The 24,056-nt window shown below is 27.6% G+C and overlaps 1 protein-coding gene across 1 annotated transcript in view; it reads right to left on the bottom strand.

Annotated features, from left to right (window-relative positions):
* Positions 1–617: 617 nt before the first annotated feature.
* LOC129615895 (transcription factor mef2A-like) overlaps positions 618–24,056 on the bottom strand; it is an 83,845-nt gene continuing 60,406 nt past the window's right edge. Inside the window, exons 3-4 of the mRNA XM_055531304.1 lie at positions 1,833–2,042; positions 618–631 (exon numbers count right to left, since the gene is read on the bottom strand). Coding sequence (XP_055387279.1) covers positions 618–631; positions 1,833–2,042 — 224 coding nt within the window. The remainder of the gene's footprint in view (positions 632–1,832; positions 2,043–24,056) is intronic.

Raw genomic sequence — 24,056 nt, 5'->3', positions numbered from 1 at the left:
GGATTTGGAATATATTCAGTGACCAGTTAATTTTACATTTTGAAACTGTTATTTGGCCTGTCAAAGTCATATGGTTTGACACCTTTTGATTATTTTTTTTTCTGGGGAACGTCAAATCGCTTGTTTGAATCAATTATTTGGCATTAATTACAGTTTTAGAGAAGAATATTAGATAGCCGCTGATATTTCTGCCGAAATGTAAGCGAAAACTTAAACATTTCAAGTACCCCATTTAAAATGTATAATGTTGACCGTAATCTTTGTTAAACTATATTTAAAAAATGGATTAAAAACAGTGTTTAACATGAAATTCTACTGATTCATTGGCTCAAATAAAAATAACGTACAAATTTACATAGGCTCGGAGTTTTTTTTTACAACTACAAATCAAACACTTAAAGAATCACCCTATATATAATATCTACCTGCACATTCCATATATATACCCATATATATATTATAATTAAATTCCAAAGAGAGAAAGTACATATATATTTGCATGGGAATCCGAGAATTTTTTCTAAATTCAAGGTATAAAAATTATTACATGACCCCGATAACCAAAATAAATGAGAAAAAAAAATTAAATAAAATTTACAACTAATGAAGGGTCCGTTTTATAGATCAACTTCTAAAAGAAGGCAAAAAAAAAATGACCGTAAAAAAAAAATGACCGTAGTTTTTTTTTCCCGAAGTTGAATTTTTATATTTTTTGGAATTCATTGAATTTTATTGTTTATTCAGTGAATGATAAATTCATAATCTTATAATCAGTTGAGTGATAAAAATAAATAAACGTATTTTATTGCAACTCTATAAAAACCAGGGGAATAATTAGTTGTAATTACAAAATAGTGCATTTATAAAATATTTTAAATGAAATTCTCTTTTTTTATATTGATAAGGGGAGAGAATACTTGTATAAAATGTAAATGATTTGATGTCATGCCACCTATAATTGTATGTATTCTATTAAGAGTATAATAAGTATGTATAAAAAATAAGAATAAATTGATGAGTTCTAGTGCCCTACATTTATGAAGTTTATAGCGAAATTATGAAATGAATTATGGGTGATTACATAAAATATATTATTTTTTTCGTCTAACTCATTTAAAATTATATTGGTTATTTAATTAGTTCATATAGTAAGGGTCGGCGGGAGTGTTGTTACATTGATTTTAATGGATTTTCGGGATTACCAGGCATCGTATAGCCTAAAAGATTTGAGATATTTCTTTAAAGGACCCAATTGATGAGTTTGAGAATCAGAGATGCACCCGAATAGATCCAATATTTTACAATTTTGAGAAGAATCATTGTGCTCCCTTTTAACAGGAATGCTGTTTTCGATGCTAGGAGAACACAAATAAACTACTTCCCAAATTCTACTGTTAAACTATCACTCGGCTTGTGAACTTTTAAATCTCAGTTGGCGTGTAGGGTGGGGGACTCCTTATTAATCATAATTCATAATAATCATAACTATTTTTTGTATATTAAATTTAATAAATTAATTTCAATTTGAGGTACATTCGACTATTATGAACTATTACAGAATTTTTCTGATATTTCTATCAATTAGGCTAATATTGTAAGAGTAAATTAACCAGATTATATCACTGTTATTATAGAAATATATGATACGGTCGCAGTTAATTATAAAATTTTATAGATATTTTAAATATTACAACAAAACAAAAACTTACCAGCAACACGAATTTTTCCCAATTTACTTTCATTTTTAATTTCATTATTATTATCCAATAATTTAATATTTTTAACATAAATTTTATCCTTTATTTCATTTATTGGATCTTCATCATTAATACTTGATATTGATTTATGATCACATGAATTTTTTCTATCATTTTTATCTTGTTTTATCGATGACATTTCATCATCATTATTTAGTTTTAAAGACTCATTTGGCTGATTTTCTTCATTCTTAAAATAATCATCATGTGGTGAATTTGATTTAATTGAAGCACTTTCAATCCAATTATTATTATTAGTGTTATTTGATGGTGATTTTTCAAGAGCTGAAAATATTAAAAAAAAAAGAAAAAATTATGTATGAAATTTCTCATAATTTTTTTTTTAAAATTATTTTTAGTAATAATTTTTTTTTTTTAGTGTAACACAAGTTGGTCTCAAGTTGGTTCTCAAGGGAGAGAATTGATTCAAAAAGCATATTGAACGTGAATTTAACTTAAAGCGCGCAGCAGCCTAGATTTTCGATAAAAATGAGTGCTGAAGGGTTATGCATGCATAAGGGGTGGTTCATTTATACGCATGGTTCTAGGACCATGGATGGTTCGGGGCAGGGGTCTTCTCCGAGGAGTTGAGAATAGAGCTGCCGATTGAGCTGCCTGATGGCTGTGGGATTTTCCAGGCAGAGATTTTGACGGTGCTCATGGCGGCGGAATTGTCTGCCGCTTAACCTATGAGGGATGCGAGCTGGTTATTTTTGTGGATAGTAGGGCGGCGATTGGGACCTTCGCGTCCTATTCGTTTGGGTCGGCTTTGGTGGGTTGATGCGGGGGCACTTTGCAATATGTGCAGGGTGATACGGGGTAATGAGATGGCAGATCGTCTTGCGAGAGCTGGGGCAGGCGGGGGTGCTGACATTGTGGATGAGTCGGTGCGTCTGCCGCTAGGAGTGTATCTTGACGTCATAGATGGTGACTGTAGGAGGAGGAGTGGGGTCTTGTGGAGCATTGCCTTTTGGGGAAAATAGCCAGGAAACTCGGAATCGCTACGACGGATGTATGTCTTGGATGTCAGTATGTGGCAGAGGTTGATGGTGTAGAGCATATTCGCTGTGCCTGTCCGTTTTTAATGTGGAAGAGAAAACGCGTCTTGGAGGCTTATTTTTATGATGGCCTGGGGGACCTATCCCAGATGGCTTGGTTTGGATAGGGAGTCTGGTGGATCGGATTGCATGGGGGTTGTTGGGTGTTGGTTTTGGGGACCTTTCTGTTGGCCTAGTGCATGGGTTTCGCGCGGATGTACGGATGGAGCCCCCCTCTCTTACTACCACCTCTACTACTCTGTGTTATAAGTAGCTCAAGAATTTTAATATGTCGACTAATGCTACAATATCGTTTTCTAGACTGATTGAATTTTTTGATATTTTTATTCACATCGTTACACCTCTATAACATGTAAAGATCGAGAAGCTTAAAAAAATAATTCTCATCTGTGTATTATTTAAAATAAATCACTTTTTTTTTCTCGCCCGATGAACGAAAACATTGAAAAAATACAATAAGATCTTCATTTCTTTTATTCTAAATTTTCCAAATTCTCATATTCATTTGCCCATTTTTATTATCAAGGATTGCAATATTTCAATTAATTTCATTTCCATAATTTATAATTCATGAAATAAATTTGAAAATTTATTTATCACTTTAAAATTTCTGCTAACACAATCACCTCTTACATGCACATTATGTACATACATATGTGTGTATAATATGCCTATTAAAAAATTTACAAATCACCATTTTGTAAAAAACAAAAAATCATGCAATCATAAAATACAAACATAAAAAAAAAATATTTTCAAATTAGCATAATCCTTTCTCTACCAAAAATATATTATACAAATTCCAACCAATTGATTCACATCAAGTCTCCTCATATATTCACGCCATACATAAATCTACATACATGTACACACATTTACAAATATTATATGCCTTACTAAAAATTTCTCACATAAAATACTCACGACGGATTGATGAGTGAAAGTGTTAAATAAAAAAAAATTTTTTGTTTTTTTTTATAACAATTTGAGAGAGTAAAGTTTTTTTTTTTTAAATTCAAATCCAAATTGCTATACTTACAACTTACTACATAATAGGAGTAACAAAACAGAAAACAAAACAACAATAACTAATTCAACTCTTTCATTTTTTATTCAATATTATAGTTTTCTCTCTCATTTTATTTCATTCTACATATTTGTATTCATATTGTACTCATTTGTTATACAAAAAAAAATTAAATTCGCTCCCCTTATTCTAAACCCTTTAATATTCTAATAAGCATTAATAAAACAAAAAAAAAATCTCTACAATAATTTTTATAAGCCCATCTCTCTCATACATATAGGCACAAATATAAAATAAAAATTCAAAATGAAAGGATTTTTGAATAAAAAAAAAAACAATTTTGCATATTAAAACGATAAACGAAGAAAATAATAATCAAAAAAAAAAAGGAGTCGAAAGGATTTCTATTTATTCTAAACTCATACAAACAAACATAGGCATTTAGGTCTGTATACAAATTTGGTATACAAAATTTTTGTATAAAAAAGGATATTATGAAGGATTGTAATATACATATTATGAGTATTATGTGAATAACAATATAACAATATAAATTTTCCCCTTAGGGGATTGGTTCGAGAGCCAAGAAAATGAAAAAAATGAACAAAAAAAAGAATAAACATTTTTTTGTTATCCTTTATTTTTTAAGACTATTTTTTTTTTTTTTTTCCAACTCTCATTTTTTTAATATGCTTATTTTTATATTATATAATATCTACCAGTATTCACGGCACGATGAAATCATAAAAATAAAACGCACATACATATATACAAACAAAAAAATTTTTTTTCACCCCTAAATAAGCATATAACAAAAAAAAATCGTGAATTTGGAAAAAAAAAAATCAGAAGAATAATATACAAATTCTATATACACAAACACACATGTAAATATAGAGGAATAAAAAAAAAAACAATTTAAGGATCCTGAATTTTATATTTTATAAAAAACGAGCTACAACGAGAATGTTAAAAAAAAAAAAAAAAGGAAACGTATGCATAACATCAACTCAGTGGGATATGCGCTGAGCAAACGCAAATCAAAGGATATTAAAAAGGACATTTATACGTTTTTTTTTTTGGTTTGCTTTTTTCTTTTCATAATGTATGTAAAAAACGAATATTGAAAATGAAAAATATAAAAAAATTAGATCGTTATGCAAACAAACTGGTATTGAATGATTGTATATAAGACAGGGTAGAATATTGGAATAAAAATTTAATGATTTTTTATATTACATAGGTACGTATACAAATAACGATAATGCAGGAATTTTAATTGAAATTCCCACCATGGTTTTAGGTATTAGGTTTATTATAGTATACTCACTTATGTATGTGTTAACAAAACCCGGTGAATACTATAATTTGTTCGTATACTCTTTAATAATATCTCTCTTTTGTATGTTAAGGTATTTTAATTGAATTTTACGAATAAGCTTGTATTTGCAGGCAGAGCTCAATAGCTCAATGTAAATGGCTCAATATTGCAATAAAATTTTTTAATAATAATTTATGTTTCCTTGATTCTTGCAAAAATTCTTCATATTTTTATAAGAATTTTGCATCCCTCAATGATGAAAAATAAATTGTTATATTGTTATTATGAGAAAATTATAACAGATTTGAATATCAAGAAATTATTTTTTTTTGTAATTCTGATGTGAAATCAAATTTAATAATTTATTGATATTTAATTTTATAATTTTTAATTTTATGAATTAAAATATTTGTAATAGTAATGAAAACTGTGTGTTATAATTTCGAATTAAATTGAATTTTTAAATAAATGGTTAGATTTTCCAATTATATTAATGATAAATAGTTAAAATTTTAGAAATAATTATTTTCTTACAAAATATAAGGTTTGTATATGTTTTTCTAAATTTCTGTATTTTCAGCCGTTCGTCTTATTTCTAACCTTATATTTTCCCACCCATTTGGCTCTAATAATTTTACTCTGAATTATTTTTGATCTCCCAATTTATTTATTTTTTTATTAAGAATTCTTCTACTCCAAAGTTTAGCGCTCCAATAGTGTTGTAGATCACCTTAGCACGGCAATGATATTGTGTTTGTTTTTGATATTACCCACAATTGCTTATTAATTTTTATTCTTTAACTGAATATATGGGACATGTTATTCTCAGACACCTATTCAGGAACATTTATAGTGTTTTCGTATTATTATTTGATTTCGTATTATTTATTTTAAGGTCTCTTAAGTCTTCATTTTTTATACTATTTATAGTAACTACAAAATTTTTGATTACATCTTTTAAAATCACCACTTCCCTTTGACATTCTGCGGTCTACATTTAGAAATCTACACAACTATCATTATGATATACCCGGAGTTCCGGGTATATCATAATGATAGTTTCCCGGTAGGAAATGAAGATGCCCTGAAGACGTAGCATTAGATTTAGAACAAAAAATAATATGGCGGACAAATTTTATATTTTAGGCCGAATGGGAAGAGATAGTGTTAGGATATCAAAATATTATAATAATTAAATATTAAAAAATAAATTGCGGTATGACATTTTGGATGATTTATGTTTTCAACACAAAAGTTATAACTCTGTTAAGCCGAAATATAAATCCGAAAATTGAATAAGTAGAATAGTAAAAAACTTTTTCCTCTTCTCAACTTCGGCTTCCACTCTAAGTGTTTGCATCTTGGATACAGTTATTTATTCCATTTCATTAATTATTCAAGCAATAATTTTAATAAGTTCACATGTTCCATACACTGACAATGCCTAAAATATATACCACACTTCTTTTCTGATTGAATTGCGATTCTCTAATAAATACAGGGTTATTATGAGAGACATTGTACAGTATAACCTAAGTAATACCTCTGCTAATTCTCATTTTATGAAATTTTTTCCAATGAGGTTACTTGTCCAACTTACAACCCCTCAGCTACAATCAGCATAAATACATAGTATAACCAAAATTCCCAAATTACAATTAAAAAAATTAATTAATAAAAATCTCATTATTAAAAAATAGAAAACTAGCTTTCAATTAACACGTGCTAAAAAATTATCGAATTAATTTTACGATTGGTTTAAACTTTTCTTATTATAAAAATTTTCATTTATCAAATTATATAAAACCATATTTCCGGGCATAATGCCGCCATCAAGAAAAAGATCTCACTTTTACCTGAATATATTTTTTATGTTAAAACATTAAACATGAGCGTAGCACACTTTTATCAATATGAACAACCCTTTTTAACCCTTTTTATTTATAGACGAGCACATAAAACCTCAATGTTATACTCTAACAAAACATAAAATCTTGTAATTTTACATATCGTTAAAAGCTGAACCAAGAAATTTTGAAACCTTTTCTTAATTTATCTTTTAATTTTTTAATTTTTCATTTTTAACAATAAAAAATTTCTTATTCCAAAATGAATTCCTTTATCCTTTCATCGTACAAATACATAATATATGAAATTAACATTAGACATCCTTTAATAATAAGGATTCAAGTTATATACCTATATAATATCGAATGTATAGAAATCATTTCCGGATTTATAAAACAAAAACCAAAAAGAAAGGAATAAAATGTTTCAGATTTTTGCATTAAAACCGGTGGTATTAAAGAGTGAGAGCGGATGAAACAAATAACGAAAGAGTGAATGAACAATAACAATAACGAAAAAAAGGTATATTCAAAATTGATTTCACCGTCATCAGTTTTTAAAATCAGTTATTTAGTAGAAACAAGGAAGAAACAAAAACTAAGCAGAAAAAAAAAACTATAAAAAAGTGAAACCGTGATTCTACACCTTTACCTTACATAACTAATTTCATTTCAACCCTATTTTGTGTACCTTGTATAAACAAAAAAACTATATACAATATTAGAATCGAGTAAATGTCGAGTAGATGTTGGAATCCAAAAAAAAAAAAGGATATTTTTTATTATTTTTGACGTGTGTGTATAACATTCCTCTATATATCTAGTTTATTTCTTTTGTTTATTCTTTCTCATATTCTTGCATTCACTATATAAGTAGATATGGTTGGTTACAACAAAAAAAAAAAAACTGCAATGATATTTTATAAAAATCTGCACCTTGACGTAATTTCCCCCTATCTACATCATATAAAACACGAATATAATGTAAAATTACCTTCGTATATTCTCGGTTGTCGATCGTTTTATTTTAATATTGTACCGGTATTCCATTTAAGTTGCATACATTAATGAATTTAAACTTGAAGTCACATGATAACCAATTGTTTACTCAAAATTTTCAATAGGGCAACCCTATTACATTCGGGTATGTTGAATTAAATGAAAAAAATATGTATGTAAAAAAGTGTAATAACTGACATAAATAACTCTTCATATATTTTTTAATATATTTGTTATACATAATAATATATTTATGTTGTGTACATAGTTATGTGATCAGTGTTATATAACTATTTTTTCTACGTTTTACAATGACGGCATGCATGATGTTCATTACCGTTACATAAATATATCAAAAATTTTAGAATATAATGGCATATTATTTATATGGCAGATAGTATAACACTTTTACTTTATTTGTAGTATGAAGATGATTTAAAATTTTTCGAATTTCGGTTATCATTAGGACCCCTTTATTTTAAAAAATTTTTGGCGTATTGCCATTATTAAATACATGTATGTATGTCTGATTCTAGTTGTTGTATAATAAAAGTATGTAAACGAAATTGAAAGGATTTTTCGGTTTTATTTGAAAAGGTGTAAATTGCGCGCATTCTAAAAAAAAATTTACTTGAGTTTTTTGTTTTTTTTTTATTAAAAAAACGGTTTTAATTTCACTTTCGATTTTGTGCATTTAAATGAAGATTACAACTTGCAAAACTCCAGAGAATTGCTTTTTTTTATAATGGTTTGGAAGGTTTTGCTCTGCAGACTATGTAGGCCTAGACTATACCTTATATAAATGAATGGTTGCGGAAACAGATACTGGTACAAAAAAGCGGCAATTCCCATATTTGATTTTATCACAATGAACGCGGGTAGTGACTATGAAAATGCTAATCTTTGAATAGAACTTGGTTGGAAGAATAATGTTGTATTACAGTGACTTTTTATATATGTTCGATATCAGCTTTAATAGAAATGAAAAAGCCAACTGGATCATCTGTGTTTACTTTCAAGATTTTACATCGACCGGTTGATATATGGAATGAAAAAATAGGAAGTAAGGCAGGCAATACTCTTAGTTCCTGGTTCAAATCATTAAAAGATAAGTATATGATTTTGATTTATCAGGAAGTAAGCCACTTTAAGATTAGGTATCATTATAGTCTTATTGAAATTATTAGTAGATCTTTTACAAACAAGAAAACTGAAATATCTGTTGTAGATTGGGGAATGTGTACTGCTTCCTCTGGAATTGTGGGTGATGACGCTTCAGCAGATCTGTTACTTTGTGAGAAAACCTAAGATCGATTGAGATACTTATAACAGTGAGGCATTCATTTTAAAAATAAAGAAAATTATTACCGTTACAAATGATTTCTAAACCCCTTGTTAAACTCATCATCTTTTTCTGTTAAGAGAAAAATCGGGTTGTTTTGTAATAACAATTAATTTTCATTAATATTTAATCTAAATTGTGATAATCTTTTTCTTAATTGCATTATAATTCATGCAAAACATGATATAAGGGAAAATTTCGCAGAAAATAAAATTCAAAATTAAAAATTGGTTGGAATAAAAGTTAATTATAAATTTTATCTGTTCAGACATGTACGTTAATCCTTTACTTATTTTTACATTTTTTTTTTTTTGTAATTTTATGCATAAGCTTCTTTAACAATATTACCTTTAATATTTATTCTTACATTCGGTCTGTATGAAAATATGATTGGGTGTTTGTATATGAATCTATATCTAATTCATTCTTAACGCGGCTATTTAATAATTTCTTAAATGAGTTTTTAAATATATTTACGAGTACATAATACAAGAGTATACTTTAAATTATGTTATATTTTTTATTTATGATCTAAAATTGAAAATATTCTTTATTCTTTTGTTATGGTGCTTTTTATAAATAATCAAAGAGTGTTAAACATGCAACATTGTTTGGTCACCTCTCCTTATTATTTTTTTTTTTTTGTACATATATCCGAAGAGTTATGAATTAATTTGAATAAAATATGATTGTAAGATGATCATATTTTATGATAAATTTTGAATTATATTTTTAAGCAGGAAAGAAATGCAAATAAAATTAAATGTTTTGTCTCAGTTAATATTAGGGTAATAATTTTCAATTGTACTGTACAATTTTAACACCCTAATACAGTAAAGTGTTACCTTATTATGTATTATTGTAAACTATAACGATTAACATGCGACAGGTGAGTCTCAGTGAAAAATCAAATTTTGTTACTTGGACAAGGCAGCTCTATGCGTTGAAGCATCGATTTCGAGACGGTTGGCCTTAATTTTTCTTTAAAAAAATGTTACGGTACGTTTTTATGATGTCTGGTCAACATTCTCACAGGGGTTTTTTCGGACACCAGCCTCTTGAAACTCAGGCTCAGGGAATACTCGTACCTCATAAAACTCAATTTTGAAAATGAGGGAACATGAAAATTTTGTGGGAATAGTGAGAAAGAGACAGGGATTACTGGGGAAAAGAATGTGACCTTCCGAGACTTACTAGTTTTAGACATTACAAATGGAATAAAAAATTCAAATATCATTCATTCTTCCATTGTACTCATCTTGTAATGACGTTGAAACAAATGAATTGAAATTAAAACCTTTTGTTGGTTAAATTGCAACTATTCTGGTTGTTACCGTAAAACCTTAGTTTTAAATATGAAGAACAAATGCAAATTTATTTGTTTTAACACGCGAATTCATTGTTTTTTTTTCTCTTTTTAAATTAATTTTATTGTCTATTACGTTATCAAATTCACTTTATAACTTTAATTGTACGGTATGAAAAAAAAATAATAATATAAAATTAAATTATTTGTATATTGTGTACGGAAAAAAAAAATTTACTTTTAATTGAAATTGAAATGTTGCGATATTTTACTTGAATATTCGAATTTGAATAAAGGGAACGAAAATAGCTATGGAGGGAAGGTATAATATTTGAGACTTTAAAATTTTTGATAAAACAATATTACAATTTCAATTGATAAAAAAATTATCATTTTTAAGAATTTTAAAAACTCAATACTCCACAAGTCATAGATACTATGCGGGAATTCATCCCAATCTTTCGAATAAAAAAAGTGCTGGTTAGTATCGGTATATGTATGTCGAGCAGCAGACCAGTGTTTTGCGCCCTCTCGTATGATGTGGTTGGGTCTAAATTACTAACGCAATGTGTTCAAGTTGTTAACGTGCTGGCTAAATGCAACAAATGTTAATTTGATGTGAATATACTAGAACATTCGTAGAAGATAGGAATAATTTCATTTAAAGGCCCGGAGCCACGCTTTGAGATGCCAAAAACGACGGTCCTGTTCACAGTGAAAAGTGATTTAGGATCGACCATTACCATTACCATCTTTAAGATCGCAGAGACAGGCACTGACGACGTTGTGTCGTCTAGAATTGAAGTTTTTAGTAAGTACACCCTTTGGACGTTGCCATTTTTCTAAATAATCCATTTGAAGAGGATCCGAAGAGCATAGCACTTTTTTGCGAATACCGGACGATAGCTCGCCTGCAATATTATGTAGGAGGGAGAAAGAGAGAGAGGCTTAGATATCAAACATTGCTGTTCATGTATTTTCTTTTGTGAGATTTTTATGATGGCGTTCTGTTCTTTTTCATTACACAAAATCGGACATTATGCTAACTGTAACTTCCAAAATATTGAAGAATGTAAAATATCTTATAGTGTCAATGAATTTTAAATGCATTCAAAGACCTTACCAAACAATGTACCAATACCGAACAAAATAATTCAGCAAAACTTCATATTTGAACACCCAATAATCTGCAATTATAACATTTATTTTTTGGATTTCTTATACGATTCACTTGCAAAAATCCAAATTTTCAAATTAAAATAATTTTCTTTTATTAAAAATAACAGAAAAAATGCATCTGCCAAATTTTTAATATACCCAAACAATATTTTTTTTTTTCTAAATTAATCCAACATTGAATTCACCTTTAAAATTGCTTTTATTAAAATTTTTATATTGTCTTTATAATAACGAACATTCACACATACGAATATAATATAGGTTATCCAAAGAATGGTTCTTTATAGCAGGCAATTATATCGCAACTAAAATTGTAAAATTAAACAATCAAAAAATTTTTTATATTTTATGACCAATAGGATTCGGCCGAATTCAATAAAATATATTTGTTGATTATTTTTCAACCTTACATATAAGATTCTGACATGTAAAGGTATAAAAGAATAAAAGTTAATATAGTGAATCAAAGATCAAAGAACCATTCGCACTATTATACAAATTTTGAGTTTCTTTAACATAGAAACTGGTTGTATATAGGCTTACAAAAGAATTTGCAGGATACTGTTGTTTTCATATATTATGTGAATGGAGATATGTTCCTTTTGTTTACCTGCTCTTTGATATAAAATAGTGCGATACTGTAATAACAATGTGATTTGTGGACAGGTATCGTTATACATTAAACGATAATACTTTTATTAATCTACTACATATATATAAGAAGAATAAGATAATAGTAAATGCCTGTTACGAAAGAAAAATTAGGAATACGTAAGACACTTACAATAGTTTAATTTTGGAATTCAAAAATAAAAACACAGAGTTGACTTGTTGCACAGTGCCCGAATGGTATTCAAAATCAAAAAAATATTCCAAAATGAGAAAACTTTGAAAGAATTTGGATTTTTTAAATGCCAGCACTATTTCGGGAATAGGGCTTCTCCCCCTATCAAATTGGCTTCCCAAAATATATTATGCTTAATTAAAGGTTGTTGAGCTTCATTGACCCTTTTATATTTTATAGATTATACATTACATATTTAGAATTACAAATTTATTTTTTTATATATATATATTTATGTAAACTAAGCTGCTCACGTATCTCTTACGCAAGAATCAATTTTTTACTGTAACCGAGTATTCCAAAGATGATTGGCAATTGTTCTTAATGCAAGGGACAAGTTCGAAATTTTTTATCGAAACGAATATTATTCCTTTAAGTTAATTCTTCTTAAATTGGAATCATTAAAATCGAATAAATTATTAGAAATTAAATTTATAAAATGTTCCAATAGGGGGGAGTTAGACTATGTAATATACGTAATTAAATATAAAAAATCAATAGTCAATGGAGTAGACCGACTAATCTTTCAAACTATTTGTGTTCTTCATATTAAAATTTCGGAGTATATTATTGTATTTATATAATAGTTTTTTAATTTCAAATAGCCTTTCAATTTAATATTGTATAGTTCGAGCATATTACAGTCTGCAGAATAGATGAGCATTAATAATAAATAAAAATTACTTACATAATTATTTTTTATATTCCACATACTACGATATATACATATAGTCCAATATATTATTAAAAATTATTTTCGAGGATAATAGCAAACGGATGTTTAATTATCTCATGAATACTTTGCACATATACATCTTTTCAAAATCAAAAGGATTTCATATATAGGCAATATTCTAGATGAAAATTAATGTTCTTTTATTGTTAAGTAATCACACATCCAAAAAAGAAATTGTAATGCTCTTTTCCTTTAATTATCTACATATATATTATGTTTACGAATATTTATGTACGTATGTCAATTTATGCAAGATTTTAATAAACATTTATATGAATTATAAGCAGTGCATGAATATTTACACACACCTATACTTAACATTCATTGCTAAAAAAAATTTATTATGTCCTAATACCTGTATAGTATGTTGAGTATATTATGCACAATTTTTTAAAAATTTTATATCCTTCCTACACACATCTAATCTATTATATATTGACCCTATTTTGCAAGGTTTTCCCACACTTTAAACCGGTAAAATATTAAATGTAAGGTTAGCAAACAAAATAAGAATAAATAAAAAATAATAAAATTCTAAATTTCAATTATTATACAAGAAAAATCATTAGAAGACAATAAAAGTGAAAAAAAAAAAATAATGATAATATAAGGTAAAAAAAAAAAAGGTTTCCAGGTGCATAAAATCGTATACTCAGGTGAGTCCACAAAATAATAAATAATTTATTCTTGACAATTATTATACTTGCAAACACCAACATAAATTGTAAGTTTGAATAAATGTGCACAATTTTTCAGTCTAACCATCACTAAAAAATAATAAAAATTAATAAAAAAAAAACAGAAAAGGTTCTCTCTTCTTTTAATAGGCACAGAAAAAAAAATTTTTTTAATACGATAAAGATTTTCGATAATGAGGCCCAGGTTTTTGGCAAAAATTAATTTATAAAATTTTTATTTTACTTTTCCTCTTATTTTTGCAATTGCAGTCTATAAAAGATTTGCCTTATGAATTTTTTACGAGTTTACGTAATTTCTTTAAAAATTTGAAAAATCTTTACCTTTCTTTTAATACTTAAGAAAAAAAAGGGAAAAGGTTAATTTTTATTAGAAGAATAAATGTTTAAGGTGCAATGAAAAAATTGTTTGCTAGCAATTTATAAATTTTGTAAAAAAATTCTTAAGATTCGTGAGAAATTAATAGCCAAGATGTTTTAAATTTCCTTAGAATAATTGCGATTTTTCGATAAATATTTGTGTATTGAAATTCAGCTAATATAGATGATTAAGATTAGAATTTCTAGCGTATTCCTTAGCAAAAAAAAAAAATGATTCAAAAACTTCACATAATTAAAAATTCACTGGTTTAAATTGTAGATTGAAAAGATCCAGCAAAATTACTTAAGTTATAAAGGCTTAATATAACGTCCCATAATTTAAAAAGTCTATGTCATCTCCGTTTTTCTCATGTTAAATACAATGAAAATGCTTTGATCTCTCAGTACACTAATCAGTTTTTACAACTTCTTCGGTTACGTTTCCATATAAATAAGTGTCGACATGGAAGAACAATCCTTAATGATTGATTCCCACCTACGGCGAATGTAGCCTGAATTTTCATCAATAGCGGGATAATTTTCCAGCACCATAGATTAGACTCATAGATTGTGCCAAAGACTTGTTGTGCCAATCTCATGTTATTATAGATTCATTCAAGCGCCACATCCCACAAGTGCGAAGTTCTTCAAGTGAACCCTTTAAGTGAACCAATCGCCTTCTCGCCAGTGCCTGACAAAAGAAGAGAATGTGCTCAGTCGTCTCTGGCCCTAAACTTCTGAATAGCTTAAGACGCGGCCTCAACCCAAAGATACCTGATCCAGCCCCTTCTTCAGTTTTGGATCAGTCTGTACAACATTCGATCTCTGTCCGTCCCGACTTTTCCCTCTCCCAGCCTTCAACATCTTGAATGGGTTGTCGAAATTAAATCTTAGCTCACATTCGTCCAAGGGCATACCAGGGAAGCCCGAGTCTATCAGGGCCCCCCTCACGGCGGGATGGTTCGCCATCTCGTCACATGTCCGATTGCACCGTAATACTAGCCTGGGCGCTAACCTGAAGATGCGTTTGAGGAAAATTTAACAGAACCTTCATTGCAGCCATCGACGTCGTGGTCATTGTAGTAGTGATACCCAGGCACGCGATTCTTTATAGTTGTGGGAGCTTTTCCTTGGCCGTTTTTTAGGACGTCTTCCTCCACCAAACCACAGAAGCATAAAAGAAATCAATTATCCAAAATTGTAATTCGTTGTTTTTATGTTCTCTATTTTTAAAGACCGCTTATAATATAACGTATGTACAATTTTATTTTATAGGCCATTAGTTACCAAAATATTTTAGAAAATATAGGAACAGGAAGTTAATGTATAAATTTCCAAATTGCTTAACTATTATTTTGTCGTGCCTTTGGAAATTGCTTTGAAACAAAGGGTATCACAACTATTAATCATTCCGATTTCGGATTGATTCTATTTTAAGATTTCTCTTTTAATTCATAATTTCTAATAATAATAATATTGGAATTAAAATAAAAATTTTGTTCCATTTTAGTTGCTTTTAAATTATAAAAAGTTGAAAGCTTTTGTGATTTTAGAGATTAGTCTACTTTACAACAAAATTAAAATTCAAAGAAAAAAGTTTTTATACAATTTCGATTCCATATTTTATGAATTTTTTTTCATATTTCTGCAAAATTTATTAAATTATTTAAATCCATATTATTTTTTTTTATTATTCAAATTATATTTTGCAAAATTTTTTTTGTTTTTTTCTTTCACAATAAAAATATAAGTAAATTGATTTCTTTTTCTCATTATTCAATTCCAACTTTATACATTTTATACTTATACTCTACTTTTTAACAATCCTAATAATTTATTTTATTATAATTATTATTATTATTTTTTATTTTTATTTTTACTACTGTTTAACTTGTTTTTAATTTTTGTTTTTAGTTGAATCAACAATTTAAAAAATTATATTATGAATTTCATTTCAAGTTTGAAATGTTTAAAGTGAATTATTTAAAAAAACAACACCAGCGACATCTTTTGGCAAATCTAGATCAGTGACATCTTTCAAAAAATGGCTTATATCATGTTCTACAAGTGAAGAAGCACGTAACAATGATAATGTGTAACAAAAGTGCGTCATAAAACCACAATATGAATTTTTTTAGGTAAGACATGCTTTTTTAGGTGCCTACTCGCGGCGGAAGAGTAGGCACCTAAAAAAGAATCTACAATCTACAATTTAGGTAAGACATACCTATTTGCATTCCTTTCTCAAATACTGAATAATTAAAAATGTTAGAATCAAACACTAGACATCTGTGAAGAGAGAAACACTCTAAATTGTGCAACAGTCTAGATTCTTATTAGAATGATTAAAAAATCTGAATAATTAAAGGCATAGTTTGGTGTTTCGGAAGAGGAATAATGTAAAGAACAAAGTCATTTCATCTTCATTAAAAACTTAAATAGCTTAATTAAAAAAAAATACACTTTTAAAATTAAATTTGCTCTAGACTAGCTAGATTGTCAAGCGTTGTTTCATTGTCACTTACTTATTTGCATACTGAAATTTTTTCATAGAGAAAAATTTGTCATCGTAGAAATTTTAATTTCAACTACAGAATTTCGATATCACGTCAATGATCCATAAAATTTTACCTTATAGTTACGAGTAGCAAATCAAACAATCTCATTATATTTTACCTCTATTTTTTTTCATTATAAAATTAAAAATATGAGTTGATTTCCACGTAATTTATTCATAATTTATAAGCAAAAAAAATCTTTTTTTTTTCTTGGAAAATTTAAAGCCGGAAAAAAAATTTCATATTCTAAAAAAAATTTAATTTTTAATATCCGAAATGAGCTCAAAATGTATTCGAATGCGAATGAATATTATAAATCTTACATTATTATAGCAATGAGCAACATATTAAAAGTATGAATGCATACAAGTTTTTCAAATTGTAAATCTGATTTATGATTTAGGAAAAATATAATTTTCTTTTTCATATGAGTTTTCCATGAAAAATATAACAACATTTTTTACATTTATAATTTTTTTTTAATTGTTTGTATAACTTATTTGAATTTTTCTTTTGAATATTCAAATTACTTAATATTATGAATTTGTTGTTGATTATTACAATATTTACTCTTAATATATAAAAATATTGTAATAATTATGATAATAAATAAAATTTTTATATCGTTGTGAATTTTATGTAGAACACAAACTGCGAGTTAGTTAGTCGATTCTCACATTAAAAAGAGATTTAAGTGATATTTTGTTTGTTTTTAGAAAAACAAATTAATTCAAATTTTTAGTGTTGTTAACAAAATTTATAAAGGTTTTCTATAATAAATTATTTTTGAAAAATTTTAGCTCAAAAGCAAATTACTTTGCCATTTCGGCAAAAACAATTTTGTGAAGAGGCGAATATTCTTTATTCTGAGATTCCTAAAATAAGGACAACCAATATTTTATAAGCAGGGAATAAGCATGGAATCCTATATGAACTTATATTTACAGCACACTTATGATTTAATTTTCGCGGAAAAATAATTTGAATGAACGGAAAATATTCAATATATTTAAAATTATTATGGGCGAATTGATTTCGGCGGCGAATATTCTAGTTTTCGCCACTTTTATGAAAAAAAGATTACCCTTTTATGAAAATATGTATACAGTATAATTTCGTAAATGATAAATTTTCTCCGATGCATTTAGATGAATACGGCGAATTGATTTAAGTGAGCGGCGAATTATTCTTATTTCAAGACTCATTAAAAATGTTAACTATGTTTTATGAGAAAACATGAAGCCATAGTCCAAACGAATTGCTTTTCGGATAAAGCCACAACTTCTACGGTCATTAAGGTATCATTAAGGCATTGGAGAAATGATCATTGAACTAACAAATGATTGCCCCCCAAGTTATATTCTAATTCCCATTAAAACTTTTTCAAAAATATATACATACATACATACACATAATATTATGATTCAGTAGCTGGAAAAAGAGAATTATTATTTTTAGTTTAAATTCAGAAAACAAAATAAGATGAATGACCGTAATCTAATCAAAAAATAATCGTTATGCGAACTCATATATGATTTGTATATGTATTTTACGTATCATTTACATTAAAAGAAAAACAATAAACAACAAGAAAATCTCAAAAAAGAGTAAAAAGAAAAAACGGTAGATTCGTTCGTTCACATTTACATCGCAATTGTCTTAATTAAATTCACGAAAATAAATCCATCAAAATTTCAAACCATCGCGAATATTTTTTTTTTCGCTTACTTTTTTTTTCAGGCTTTTTTAATTAATACGAAAATTTTGTTATAACATTATGATGAATGTATGTATTTGTGTGAATGTTAAATAAAATTTATATGCAGTTTTTGAGTTTATGAATTTATAATTATTCTTGTGTGTGATTTCTTTTTATACCGCGCTTGGAAAATTTTAATTTTAAAAGACATTTTCATTTTTTCTTTTCTTTTTGTAAACCTATATTTTTTATATTTATTTTCACAGAATCAAATTTATTAATTTAATTTAAAAAAAAAAAAGAGAGAAAAATTATTTATGTTAATTAAAAAAATATTCAAAATATATTAAAATTAAGTCCCACAGTGTATATTAATTATAAATTTAGATTTTTGTTCATTCAATTTTTGGGTGCTTATAACCAATTCCGTATCCATTAACATTTCAAGTGCCTATGTCAGAAAACTCTCACCGAGTGCCTCTCACCGACAGCATTCTCACCTTACTTGGGCCCAACTGGCCCACAATCACCCTAGTAATAAGCATTTGCTCTGTCCATTGATTATGCCTTCCTCTACTCCTACATTTTCGAGAGCCCCCACGTTGGCCTCAACCTTTATATTATTGAAAGCACCCTCAACATCCAAGAAAGCAGCCAATGTATACTCCTTGTACTGCAGAGACACCTCCACCTGCGTGACCACTGCGTGCAACGCCGTCTTCACAGATCCCCCTCTTAGGTAGTTATGCTGGTCATTTGACAGACCCGACTTATTTATGATAGTTGGGTTTTTAATGCTTCCGTCAAAAAATTTTTTTAACGAACATTTGACGCACTTGTTAACGCTAACAATCGAAAAAATAGAAAAATGCAGTTTCCGGTATATAACACTCACATATGCACATATTTCCATATTTCGACCGTGCCTTTGACATATCATTAAATGTAATTTGATTCGGACTACATTTAATAAGTAAAGAACCACTGTGAAATCATAGATATGACAAAAGATTGTATATATAGACTTAGTTTTCAACTTAATCGTTTATATCGACTTAACCCTATTAGCAGAGAAAGTTAAAAAAAAGAATACTTCCGGTCACAGTTGCTATTCCTCATGTTACTTGATAAATTTATTGTAGAAATTGCAGAACATTGAAGGGAAATGGCGATGCACATTTCACACGTTAGGTGAAAGATTCATTTTTCTGAAGTCCTCAGAAGCAAAGAGAATGCAGACTACCTTTGACTAAGATTACTGACTGAAACTATTTGTTTTCACAACACAAAAAATAGTCTACGTTCTGTACCAAATCTCACCATTATAAACTAAACAGTATTTAAATGTCACTTTGACATGTTAAAAATCGATTTATTATTCAAAAATAAAAAATTTTAAAATTTCACAAGTTCACGATGTAAGAGATTTCTTAAGTAAATTATAATGATTAGTTCTTATTCAAATGTCTGACATATTTTTAAAATTTATTACTAAAACTTCATACAAAATATTAACCGTATATATTTGCATATAAACAGACGAAAAAAAAAATTTTTAATGAGATCATGATTATTTCATATTAAAATAAAATAAAAATTTGCATATGCATTTCAGTTAAATTATGGTTGTTAATAACATTATAAAAATAATAATAAAATTAATTATATATTTTGTTATACACTGAATCAAGCAATATGTGAATGGTGTCATGAATTCATTAATTCACTGATAATATCTGGTAAAAAATATTGCGACAATATCATGAAAATGCCTATGTCGACATGGTACAAAATCGGGATTATTACAATTATGCAGATTGTAGTTTCTAGATTACTGGAGAGAGATATGGGCAAAGCAATCCTCCCCATCCCAGTTTCAAGTAAATACCCGGAGATATTCGTCGATGTGCTGGATGAGAGCCCCCTAACACTGAGAATATCTCGCCCAAGCAATTTACAAATATGTAAATTCTCTGTATTTAATTCTATAATCCAAGAATATTTAATTATATTCAGTCGTTTCGGAAAATTCAAGTGACAAATGAGGGCAATGCCCCTCAATTAAATTTTATAATATTATTTTTTCGGGAAAATTAATATAAATCCTCGAGTTTTTGTAAATTTTAGCAAAAGTAAGTATCTAAGTTTTTGAACCAAACTTACTCGACATAATTCTGATTTAATACAGCTTTGCATGATTGTCACAAATAAATAACATTAGTAGTTAATTTGCATTTCACATCACGGTAAATTATTACTCTTGTATTTTTATTGTAAATATATTTGCATAAATAATATATAATTATAAATAAAATCAACTAGTTAATACCATATCTTATGCCGATAATTATACTTTGTTGAATTGTAAAATAATATTATGATCGATCATTAAATATATTGTACATATAGATGAAATTACAATCATTATAAATGTTACATAAGTAACGAGTTTTCAATATCAATGAAGATGTTATGTATATTATTATGGTGATTGAATACAGGAAAATATATAGGAAAAACCACATTATTTCATTATACATGTTTTCATTTTTAACCCTATACTGGTATTAAATTTTTTTTTTTTTCAATAAGTGTAATCACTTGGGTGTATTATTATTTAAATACAATTTTGTTTAAAGAAAATGTAAAATTTATGCATAGTGTGGCTTGTACGCACAAGGAGTAAGTCTTCTTTTACTTTCTTAAAACTCATAAAAGTTTTATACGAATAAGTGTCTGATGAGTCGACCACTTGAAATGACTAAACAAATTCAATTTTTTGAGATAAGATCGCCTCCTATTAAAAATTGTTTAAATTTTTTTATAATTTAATCAAATTCAATCGTTTGGTTTTAATTCACGAACATGTTACATTTGAATTCAACCTTCTATGTCAAATTTTAACAAAAACTGCCAAAATTTCTAATTTATAAGCTTATTTATTAATTATTAATTTTGTACTATAAATTTATTGTTTAATTAAAATTATAATTTATAATATTGCATACGCCAATTTCATATTTTTCAATTTTCAACTATAATTTCCATATATCGACTAATATACTAATTTAAACGATTAATTACCGATCGCATGGCATACAATAAGGGAGGTTATATGATGGCAACAAATTCCACTGAACTGCCCCATGGTCAGGAAGCGTAAATAAAAAATTTTTTGAAGTATGTCCGTCAGTCTTATGTGTATTAGGTGTAGCTCATGTTCGGCTGAATCGACTTTGTTTTGGATATGTCCCATACTGTTTGGGATATATCAGGCTTCTGGAACAGGACTTGTTTGCTGTGCGGTTTCACATTTTTGCGTATATAAAGAGAAAAAATAAACCAATTACCGTGAAGTTTAATGTTTAAATTCGGGGTGTTAAGAAAGTTATGCTGTAAATTTTTTAGATAAATCAGGGCCAATTTTACTTTTTTTCCATATCTACGGAACTAATTGACGAAATTTCTTGAAATTTAATATTTGAGTTTTGGTTGTTACCGAAATTAACTGGCCATTGAGATGGCACAAAGAGTAACTCTACTAAGAGACAAATTTACATTTTTCTAGGCATGTTAACAAAAATCTTACTAACGACCTTAAATTTGGAAAAAAGTGTTTAGGAGGCATTTTCATAATCTTCTCTAGCATTTTCAACAAACTGCATAATATACGTTGCAGTCGGTTATGTACTGACCACATCTTATCTTTTTTAACATTATGCTTATTCGTATTTTGTAATTTAAACTTAAACATAATGTAGATACGTCTACATATATTTAAACTATTATAAAACAAAATTTAATTATTGTTTTGATATTATTTCATTTAAATTGTACGAGTATTTACACAAATAAATTATTAAATTAATGATACCAAACATTAATTATATTCAAAATTGTAGATCTTCTTCTATAACATTTGTAAATTAATTCTGTCGTGATGTTAAATTACAGCTATATATTATTTTTTTTTTTCAAAATTTTTCATATTATATGCATGCCCATATACCTGTATTTAATATACCTTACAACATCAGTGTCATTTAATATTCTTACAAACATAAATATATGCTTAAAGTTAAATAAAACAGAGATAAACGAATACATTATTGGCAATAAAATAATTTTATATACAATAATATAAATATAAAGGCTAATTAAATACAAAATAGATACACATAAGAAAATTCTCTATATATATCTATAAAGTAAATTTTCATTCTTAAATATATACACACGCTGACTATTTAAATTTAAATCATGTAGAATTTCTCATACCCGCCACGATGTTATAAAATCTATGCAAATGACTGTAGCTACATTAAAATCACATTTTAATTATGAGTTTTTTTAAGAATTGTTCTTTTTATTCTACATATATATATAGGTATATAATTAAAACTTGAAAAAAAAAATAATTGTTCTCAATCATTACAAAATTTTAAAAAGTCAATTGCATAAAAATTGTGTTTTGAGTATCATGTAAATTCACTTCATAAATAATAAGTTTTTTTTTCTCAAATTGTATAAGTAAAATTGTAAAAAGCTGTAAAAAGACTTGAAGGCAACTTTTATTTAAATATTGTGAGATGAGAATTTTTTTTCGTTTTTAAGATTGTTTGTGTAAAAATATAAATAGACAGTGATTTTACAAAATACCAGAACACTATTGGTGCAGTGGTTATGGCACCGGTCTATAAACCGAGATCGGGTCTCGAGTGCAAACCCTGGTCAAGTCACTATAAAAATTATATTCAATATTATTGTACCTTAATATACAATACTTATAAATAATAACAAATTAGTATACAAGTAATTTTCATATATTCATAATATTCATTTTTCTTAGCTTTTTAATACGAGTATAATTGATATTAAAAAACTAAGAAAAATGAACAAAAAATAGTAACCTTAAATATTTATAATATAAAGAACAAGTTACGGCAGGTTAGTCAACCTACCTAGTTAAAACTCTATGACACAATGAAACTGTGATGTGACTATCTCCGATGTCATAGCCCTGTGCTTATCCCAGGAGTAAAGAAGAAAAAATAATATTTTTGCAAAGTAATTTAAATAGAAGTTTGATTTACAATTTCTGTTCAACTAAAAGCGCAATTCTGTTTGGTAAACGTATTAGTTACTCTAGGGAGGTGAACTATTTGGGGGTAACCCTGGATTATCGCCTCTCCCGGAATACCCAAATAGATAAAGTTATCGGGAGGGCTCCAGCGGCCTTATGGACGTGTAGGAGTTTCATCGGTAGGACCTGTGGGATCGGTCGAAGGATAGCACTGTGGCTATATACGACTCTTGCTAGGCCCATCG

This window comes from Condylostylus longicornis, unplaced genomic scaffold (genome assembly GCF_029603195.1).
Source record: "Condylostylus longicornis isolate FDR11 unplaced genomic scaffold, ASM2960319v2 ptg000153l, whole genome shotgun sequence".
In the NCBI taxonomy this organism is placed as follows: domain Eukaryota; kingdom Metazoa; phylum Arthropoda; class Insecta; order Diptera; family Dolichopodidae; genus Condylostylus; species Condylostylus longicornis.
Note: the sequence above shows the minus strand (reverse complement) of the source record. Positions and strands in the feature narration are given on the sequence as shown.